This window comes from Lipotes vexillifer, unplaced genomic scaffold, assembly GCF_000442215.2.
Source record: "Lipotes vexillifer unplaced genomic scaffold, Lipotes_vexillifer_v1.1 scaffold7, whole genome shotgun sequence".
NCBI classification, from domain to species: Eukaryota; Metazoa; Chordata; class Mammalia; order Artiodactyla; family Lipotidae; genus Lipotes; species Lipotes vexillifer.
In genome coordinates, this window is record NW_006792683.1 from 7,718,373 (window position 1) to 7,728,205 (window position 9,833).

Below are 9,833 nucleotides of genomic sequence, written 5' to 3' on the forward strand. Positions count from 1 at the left end.
AGAGTGTTCCGTTAGGACACTTTTATTAAGCACCTACTGTGTGCCGGGTACTGTCCGGCCCTGTGACAGTGGCAGCGGGGAAGTCGGGGCAGCTGCTCCGAGTTCACCTCGTAGCAGAGAGGACAGCAGACGAGTGACGTATCAGCTAGTGACAAACGCCAGAGAACCGGTAACCCAGCATCCCACGGCCACGGCAGGGGGAGGGGGCTGTCACTGAGTCAGTGCCATGCATGACGTCCATGGGAGACGCTTGCCCAGATGAACGGTTTCCCCTGAACACATCAGTGTATGTATTCCATGTACTCGCCTAGAGCTGCTACTTTCCTCCACGGCTCCTGATCCATTTCCATGACAGTGTTTTCTATCTCAGAGGAAAACACCTGTTACCTGACTTTATACAGAAACCTGTAAAACTGCCGACCAAGCATTTTCAGGCCAGGAGAAACCTAGAGACTCAAATCGGTGCACAAATTTCCTAAGGAAGGACTGTTGTGTCTTGAGAAAGGAAATGTGCAAGAAAGGGAGAGAGTGACACAAAAGCAAACATTTTTAGAAAGAAGCACGCTGCAGGTAGTGAGTGTATTTCCTGTCCTGGTTTTAGCTGAAAACACCTACTTTGCTGCGTCCCTGCCTGGTCAAGCCTCCCCGGTGGGCGCCGGGCAGCCCTCATTACGTCCTGCGGTCGCAGGGGACGAGGGGCTCCTCTGGGCAGGGGTGCTGTCCTCCAGCTGCTGCACATTTCGCCCCACTCAGCCCCACAGGGACACCCGAGCTCTGGCCTTGTGTGTACCCCACAGCCTGGACATCCGTAGCCATCAGCCGGCAAAGCACCGGGCCCCCTGAACACGTCCGCATCCCTGTGGGTGTGGGGCCTTCCCAGGAAGGGCGATAACTGCTTCGTAGAAAAGAGTGTAAGAGACAGAAACAAGCTTGGGTTAAAGAGCAGCAGGTGCCCTGAAATGTGTCTGTTCCTGCTGTTACCCTGTCACCGCGGACAGAGCCCTAATGCGTCACTGGTGTGAGCGCCGTCAGGAAACAGGAGGGGGGCGGGTGCCCGAACCTGGTGCATCACCAGCGCCTCTGTCGACCCATCAGGCAGCAGCGCCCCCAGCCCTGTGTCCGCGTACCTGCAGGTCCCGGATGTCGAAAGGCTCCTCGAAGATGTAGGCGGCATCGGCGCCGGCAGCCAGCGCCCCCATGTTGGCCAGGTAGCCGCAGTAGCCCCCCATGGTCTCGATGATGAAGACGCGGCGCTTGGTCCCACTGGCCGACTGCTTGATGCGGTCACACATCTGCACAGAAGGACACGGTCAGGCCATGTGGGACATCACCCTACAGCCCGGCCCTGACCTCGGTCGGTGCGCTGAGCCCCCTGCGCCCTCTGCCTGCTGCCTCGCAGGGCTGCGCTGCTGGGCTTGTCGGGCTTGGGCAGCGGGCAAATCCCTTTTCTCCCCATGGACGCTTGGATGTGGCTGTCCTCAGTCTATCCCTGGACTGCTTCCCGTGGGGCATCTCTCCCCAGAGCCAGACGATGGTTCCAGACCTGCCCCCGGAAGACTCGCCGATACACAGATGGCCGCTCCTCCCCCACCCCACCCCCCCACCCCGCCCCAAGGAAACGCTTGCACCGGGCCCTCGGGGACACAGAAACCTGTCCAGCCGCCGTCCTCTCTCGGGGGAGCCTGCAAGGCCCCTGCCCTGGTCTGTCCACCACACACGCTCGTCTCTGCATCTGGCCTTGCTCAGCCCTTCAGGAGCATCACACCAGTTCCCCCCGCCGCCTGCCCCAGGGGCCTCTCACGGCCTGCTCGTGGGGGCTGGACTGCGGCCCCCAAAGACACCCAGGGCCTCGTGCCTGGAACCTGAGACCGAGCCCTTATGTGGGAATGAAATCCAGGATGCGTGGTCGCCAGGACTGCAGGTCCCCTCTGCCAGGGGCTCTGGTGACACCTCGAGGCCTCCCTCCACAGGAGTCACCACAGCACAGGTATCTGCAACTCAGTAATTCTCTGATTCGGGGGTGGGGTGCCTTCCTCGCTAGACTGCAAATCCCATGAAGACGGGAATCGCACAGTCAGCGCTCAGTAAGTGTCTGACAATGAAAGAAAGAAAAGCAGGCAGCATCCTGCCCCATCCATCAACCAGTCACAGGTAACCGTACAGGGTTCCCTAAATCAGTCCGAACAGCTCTGAGTCCAGAGTGAAATCTTAAATGGGGGGTGGGGGCTTGGGAGACCAGGGGTTACCTGTCGGGGAAAAGAGGTTTGTGCACCAAAGTATACCACCACCAATGCGGAGGTCCTCACTCCAGTGCTTCGGGTTAAACGTGACGGAGCATTTTGATGAACAAACACAGGCTCCCTTCCATCATCCCTTACTATACTTTCAATGTGTTTGATGGATCGTCACCCTCCCCAAATAGTTAGATTGATTTAATCAAAATTCAGTGCGCGCTTCAGCAGGTGGGCAGCTCTGCGTTCTCCAGGAGCCAAGATAGGAAGAAGAAATCGCATCAACGCGACCCATCTTGCCTTCCCGGTACTTAGGCGGGGATGTGGGTTCCCGGCAGTGCAGGGGTCACAGGGGGCGGGAGGGTTTCCACGGGCTCCTTTATGAGGCCTTCGAGCACTTAAGCCTCCCTGCCTGGTCTTTGTCTCAGAGGAATTCGGGGCTGGGGGGTGCACAGGCCCCTCCCAAGCTGCAGGTCATGTGGGTCCCTTTCCTGACCCAGCCTGACACTGAAGGCGGAGAGTCACTGTCACTATCGCAGAGAGCAGCATTGTAACCACCTGACTGCGGCAAAGCCCCTCTCCTCTGAGGCGAGTACCTGCGTCTCGGCCCCGACTCGGACGGTGAGGAGGGAGCCACCGCGGGCGCCTGGCAGCTGACCCGGCCTGGGCGGCTGGCAGCCCCGGGGGGGCCAGGCGCTTAAACCCCTGTCAACTCTCTCATTCATCCAGGTTGTGTCTGAGGCTTGAGTTCACTTGATCTAAAACTGGCAAGTCCTCCCGGCAGCCATCTCATCCAATTGCTGAGAGCAGGGCTGGCATGGAAGAGGCCGCAGGACCGTGCGCCCCAGTCCCTGGTGGGTGGTACAGGGCCGGCTGGCTCTGATTTCTGGGGTGAAAGGAGGGCATCCAGGAGGGCCGACGCCCCTGCCTGTTGCGGACCAGCCCTGTCTCCATGGCCACTGCGGGAACATCCCCTCTCGTCCAGTGCTGGCGCCCTCTGGCGGGGACAGAGGATTCCCCAAGAAAAATCCCCAGGAATTCTCCACTGGAGGAAAATCCTCAAGTTATTCAAAGTCCCAGAACTGCTCACATTTTGCCACATGGGTGTTGTAAACATAAAGCCCAATGTGCTACCTGATGGAAGTGGAGAGGCTACGTGTTGGGCCCAGAGCCCCCATCTTGGGGAGCAGAATGCCCCAGACGTGCCCGTCGGCATGGACGGCAGAGATCCTGGTGACGGCCTCCCCACCTTGCAGTCAGAGCCTGCACTGAACTGCTCATTTCCAGGGGTCTGTGCCCAGCTGAGCTCAAGAACCCTTCAGCACAGAGGGCTCTGAACCTCTGTGGGGGTGGGGTCTCGATGGGGCAGGACACACCCCAGAGCAGAAGCTGGGTGGGCGGGGCTCGGAGGCGCTGGCCCCGCAGACAGAGCGCGTGTGACACCTGAGCTGCTGGACCCGCACCTGGATGTGGAGGGGAGGGGCTGCGGGTGAAGCCCCTGAGGGCAGCGGCCTCACACCACAAGGAAGGGCGTCTCCTCCCCATGGCCCGTAGTCCGCTGGACTCTCACGCCCCTTGGGACCGTCTATACTCCCCCACCCCAACCTGCTCCATGCCCCGTCTCCTCCAGCGGACCACGCAGCCAGCTCATCACCTGGGGGCCTGGCAGCAGCCTCACCACACTGGGAGGCACCTCAGGTCTCTGGTCCAGGGGGTGCAGGAACAGGGATCACCCAGAGCACCCATGGAACAGCCTATTTTTAGTCGGCACAGGTGGGCTGACCTCTCCGACCCAGACACAGAGAAGCTGGGTGGCAAGTGACGCAAACTTGAGCTGATGATAAACTGGGCTCATTTGTCCTGAAAGATCGGATGGGGTCCCCCTTCCGTTTCTCCTGGAGGGGGAAAAACAGACCCTACGGGTTCCACCTGATGGGCTGTCTTGCGGCAAAAAAACAAACCACGACGGCAAACAGAGAAGCTCTTACCTCCAGGACCACATTCAGGAAGGTGTCACAGCCCACGCTCAGGTCTGTGCCTGGCACGTTGTTGCTAATGGTGGCAGGCGCCACGCAAACGGGGACACAAAACTCAGGGTAGCTATTGCTCTCCTTCAACAGCACCAACGAGCTATGGAGAGCCTGAAGCAGGGTGGGCACAGGGTCAGGGGGAACCTGCAAGGATGTGGTCAATGGAGACTAAGAAGTGGGGAACATGGGGTGCAGAAGGGGAGATTCACAAGTGGGGGGACATGAGGTACAGGAGGGGGAACCCAGCAGTGGGGGGACATGGGGTGCAGGACGGAACTCAGAAGTGGGGGGCCTGGGATGCAGGAGGGGGACCCAGCAGTGGGGAACATGGGGTACAGGATGGGAGACTGAGAAGTAGGGGTCCTGGGGTGCAGGATGGGGGACCCAGCAGGGGACATGGGATACAGGAGGGGAAACTCAGAAGTAGGGGGACACGGCGTGCAGGATGGGGGAAACATCAGTGGGGGGACATGGGGTGCAGGAGGGGACTCTCAGAAGTTGGGGGACATGGCGAGCAGAAGGGGGGATCCAGCAGTGGTGGGACATGGGGTGTGGGAGGGGAGACTCAGAAGCAGGGGACCTGGGGTGCGGGAGGGTGGACCCAGCAGTGGGGACACATAGAGTGCAAGAGGGGAGACTCAGAAGTGGGGGGCCTGGGGTATAGAATGGGGGACCCAGGAGTGGGGGGACATGGGGTGCAGGAGGGGGGGCCCAGCAGGGGAGGAGGGGTGACACAGCAGAGGGGGGCCTAGGGTGCAGGAGGGGAGAATAGGAAGTAGAGCACCTGGGGTGCAGGAGGGGGGACCCAGCAATGAGGAGACATGGAGTTCAGGAGGGGGGACACAGAAGTGAGGGGCCATGGGGTGCAGTAGGGAAGACACATTAGTGGGGGCCGGGGGTTCAGAAGGGGCGACAGCAGTGGGATGACAGAGTAGAGGAGGGGTGACTCAGAAGTGGGTGGACACGGGGTGGAGTGGAGATTCAGAAGTGGGGAGCCTGGATGCAGGAGGGGGGACACAGCAGTGGGGGGACATGGGGTGCAGGAGGGGAGACAGAAGTGGGGGACATGGGGTGTAGGAGCGGGGCCCCAGCAGTGGGGGTCTATGGGATGCAGGAGGGAGGACCCAGCAGTGGGGGGACCTGGAGTGCAGGAGCGGTGACTCAGAGGGGGGGTTACGTGGGGTGCAGGAGGGGAGACAGAAGTGGGGGACATGGGGTGTAGGAGCGGGGCCCCAGCAGTGGGGGTCTATGGGATGCAGGAGGGAGGACCCAGCAGTGGGGGGACCTGGAGTGCAGGAGCGGTGACTCAGAGGGGGGGTTACGTGGGGTGCAGGAGGGGAGACAGAAGTGGGGGACATGGGGTGTAGGAGCGGGGCCCCAGCAGTGGGGGTCTATGGGATGCAGGAGGGAGGACCCAGCAGTGGGGGGACCTGGAGTGCAGGAGCGGTGACTCAGAGGGGGGGTTACGTGGGGTGCAGGAGGGGAGACAGAAGTGGGGGACATGGGGTGTAGGAGCGGGGCCCCAGCAGTGGGGGTCTATGGGATGCAGGAGGGAGGACCCAGCAGTGGGGGGACCTGGAGTGCAGGAGCGGTGACTCAGAGGGGGGGTTACGTGGGGTGCAGGAGGGGAGACAGAAGTGGGGGACATGGGGTGTAGGAGCGGGGCCCCAGCAGTGGGGGTCTATGGGATGCAGGAGGGAGGACCCAGCAGTGGGGGGACCTGGAGTGCAGGAGCGGTGACTCAGAGGGGGGGTTACGTGGGGTGCAGGAGGGGAGACAGAAGTGGGGGACATGGGGTGTAGGAGCGGGGCCCCAGCAGTGGGGGTCTATGGGATGCAGGAGGGAGGACCCAGCAGTGGGGGGACCTGGAGTGCAGGAGCGGTGACTCAGAGGGGGGGTTACGTGGGGTGCAGGAGGGGAGACAGAAGTGGGGGACATGGGGTGTAGGAGCGGGGCCCCAGCAGTGGGGGTCTATGGGATGCAGGAGGGAGGACCCAGCAGTGGGGGGACCTGGAGTGCAGGAGCGGTGACTCAGAGGGGGGGTTACGTGGGGTGCAGGAGGGGAGACAGAAGTGGGGGACATGGGGTGTAGGAGCGGGGCCCCAGCAGTGGGGGTCTATGGGATGCAGGAGGGAGGACCCAGCAGTGGGGGGACCTGGAGTGCAGGAGCGGTGACTCAGAGGGGGGGTTACGTGGGGTGCAGGAGGGGAGACAGAAGTGGGGGACATGGGGTGTAGGAGCGGGGCCCCAGCAGTGGGGGTCTATGGGATGCAGGAGGGAGGACCCAGCAGTGGGGGGACCTGGAGTGCAGGAGCGGTGACTCAGAGGGGGGGTTACGTGGGGTGCAGGAGGGGAGACAGAAGTGGGGGACATGGGGTGTAGGAGCGGGGCCCCAGCAGTGGGGGTCTATGGGATGCAGGAGGGAGGACCCAGCAGTGGGGGGACCTGGAGTGCAGGAGCGGTGACTCAGAGGGGGGGTTACGTGGGGTGCAGGAGGGGAGACAGAAGTGGGGGACATGGGGTGTAGGAGCGGGGCCCCAGCAGTGGGGGTCTATGGGATGCAGGAGGGAGGACCCAGCAGTGGGGGGACCTGGAGTGCAGGAGCGGTGACTCAGAGGGGGGGTTACGTGGGGTGCAGGAGGGGAGACAGAAGTGGGGGACATGGGGTGTAGGAGCGGGGCCCCAGCAGTGGGGGTCTATGGGATGCAGGAGGGAGGACCCAGCAGTGGGGGGACCTGGAGTGCAGGAGCGGTGACTCAGAGGGGGGGTTACGTGGGGTGCAGGAGGGGAGACAGAAGTGGGGGACATGGGGTGTAGGAGCGGGGCCCCAGCAGTGGGGGTCTATGGGATGCAGGAGGGAGGACCCAGCAGTGGGGGGACCTGGAGTGCAGGAGCGGTGACTCAGAGGGGGGGTTACGTGGGGTGCAGGAGGGGAGACAGAAGTGGGGGACATGGGGTGTAGGAGCGGGGCCCCAGCAGTGGGGGTCTATGGGATGCAGGAGGGAGGACCCAGCAGTGGGGGGACCTGGAGTGCAGGAGCGGTGACTCAGAGGGGGGGTTACGTGGGGTGCAGGAGGGGAGACAGAAGTGGGGGACATGGGGTGTAGGAGCGGGGCCCCAGCAGTGGGGGTCTATGGGATGCAGGAGGGAGGACCCAGCAGTGGGGGGACCTGGAGTGCAGGAGCGGTGACTCAGAGGGGGGGTTACGTGGGGTGCAGGAGGGGAGACAGAAGTGGGGGACATGGGGTGTAGGAGCGGGGCCCCAGCAGTGGGGGTCTATGGGATGCAGGAGGGAGGACCCAGCAGTGGGGGGACCTGGAGTGCAGGAGCGGTGACTCAGAGGGGGGGTTACGTGGGGTGCAGGAGGGGAGACAGAAGTGGGGGACATGGGGTGTAGGAGCGGGGCCCCAGCAGTGGGGGTCTATGGGATGCAGGAGGGAGGACCCAGCAGTGGGGGGACCTGGAGTGCAGGAGCGGTGACTCAGAGGGGGGGTTACGTGGGGTGCAGGAGGGGAGACAGAAGTGGGGGACATGGGGTGTAGGAGCGGGGCCCCAGCAGTGGGGGTCTATGGGATGCAGGAGGGAGGACCCAGCAGTGGGGGGACCTGGAGTGCAGGAGCGGTGACTCAGAGGGGGGGTTACGTGGGGTGCAGGAGGGGAGACAGAAGTGGGGGACATGGGGTGTAGGAGCGGGGCCCCAGCAGTGGGGGTCTATGGGATGCAGGAGGGAGGACCCAGCAGTGGGGGGACCTGGAGTGCAGGAGCGGTGACTCAGAGGGGGGGTTACGTGGGGTGCAGGAGGGGAGACAGAAGTGGGGGACATGGGGTGTAGGAGCGGGGCCCCAGCAGTGGGGGTCTATGGGATGCAGGAGGGAGGACCCAGCAGTGGGGGGACCTGGAGTGCAGGAGCGGTGACTCAGAGGGGGGGTTACGTGGGGTGCAGGAGGGGAGACAGAAGTGGGGGACATGGGGTGTAGGAGCGGGGCCCCAGCAGTGGGGGTCTATGGGATGCAGGAGGGAGGACCCAGCAGTGGGGGGACCTGGAGTGCAGGAGCGGTGACTCAGAGGGGGGGTTACGTGGGGTGCAGGAGGGGAGACAGAAGTGGGGGACATGGGGTGTAGGAGCGGGGCCCCAGCAGTGGGGGTCTATGGGATGCAGGAGGGAGGACCCAGCAGTGGGGGGACCTGGAGTGCAGGAGCGGTGACTCAGAGGGGGGGTTACGTGGGGTGCAGGAGGGGAGACAGAAGTGGGGGACATGGGGTGTAGGAGCGGGGCCCCAGCAGTGGGGGTCTATGGGATGCAGGAGGGAGGACCCAGCAGTGGGGGGACCTGGAGTGCAGGAGCGGTGACTCAGAGGGGGGGTTACGTGGGGTGCAGGAGGGGAGACAGAAGTGGGGGACATGGGGTGTAGGAGCGGGGCCCCAGCAGTGGGGGTCTATGGGATGCAGGAGGGAGGACCCAGCAGTGGGGGGACCTGGAGTGCAGGAGCGGTGACTCAGAGGGGGGGTTACGTGGGGTGCAGGAGGGGAGACAGAAGTGGGGGACATGGGGTGTAGGAGCGGGGCCCCAGCAGTGGGGGTCTATGGGATGCAGGAGGGAGGACCCAGCAGTGGGGGGACCTGGAGTGCAGGAGCGGTGACTCAGAGGGGGGGTTACGTGGGGTGCAGGAGGGGAGACAGAAGTGGGGGACATGGGGTGTAGGAGCGGGGCCCCAGCAGTGGGGGTCTATGGGATGCAGGAGGGAGGACCCAGCAGTGGGGGGACCTGGAGTGCAGGAGCGGTGACTCAGAGGGGGGGTTACGTGGGGTGCAGGAGGGGAGACAGAAGTGGGGGACATGGGGTGTAGGAGCGGGGCCCCAGCAGTGGGGGTCTATGGGATGCAGGAGGGAGGACCCAGCAGTGGGGGGACCTGGAGTGCAGGAGCGGTGACTCAGAGGGGGGGTTACGTGGGGTGCAGGAGGGGAGACAGAAGTGGGGGACATGGGGTGTAGGAGCGGGGCCCCAGCAGTGGGGGTCTATGGGATGCAGGAGGGAGGACCCAGCAGTGGGGGGACCTGGAGTGCAGGAGCGGTGACTCAGAGGGGGGGTTACGTGGGGTGCAGGAGGGGAGACAGAAGTGGGGGACATGGGGTGTAGGAGCGGGGCCCCAGCAGTGGGGGTCTATGGGATGCAGGAGGGAGGACCCAGCAGTGGGGGGACCTGGAGTGCAGGAGCGGTGACTCAGAGGGGGGGTTACGTGGGGTGCAGGAGGGGAGACAGAAGTGGGGGACATGGGGTGTAGGAGCGGGGACCCAGCAGTGGGGGGACATGGGGTGCAGGAGGGGAGATTCAGAAGTGGGGGGAAAAGGGTGCAGGACGGGTGACTCAGAAGTGGGGCACATGGGGTGCAGGAGGGGCACCTCAGAAGTGGGGGGACAAGGGGTGCAGGAGGGGAGATTCAGAAGTGGGGGACATGAGGTGCAGGAGGGGAGACTCGGAAGTTGGGGGACAAAGGGTGCAGGAGGGGAGACTGAAGTGGGGAACATGGGGTGCAGGAGGGGAGACTCAGAAGTGGGGGGACATGGGGTTCAG

The 9,833-nt window shown here is 63.6% G+C and overlaps 1 protein-coding gene across 1 annotated transcript in view; it reads right to left on the reverse strand.

The window, feature by feature from the left end:
• The window catches only part of PFKP (phosphofructokinase, platelet), an 81,496-nt gene that overhangs the window by 5,570 nt on the left and 66,093 nt on the right, over window positions 1-9,833 (reverse strand). Inside the window, exon 17 of the mRNA XM_007465834.1 lies at window positions 1,128-1,292. Within this exon, the coding sequence (XP_007465896.1) occupies window positions 1,128-1,292 (165 nt within the window). The remainder of the gene's footprint in view (window positions 1-1,127; window positions 1,293-9,833) is intronic.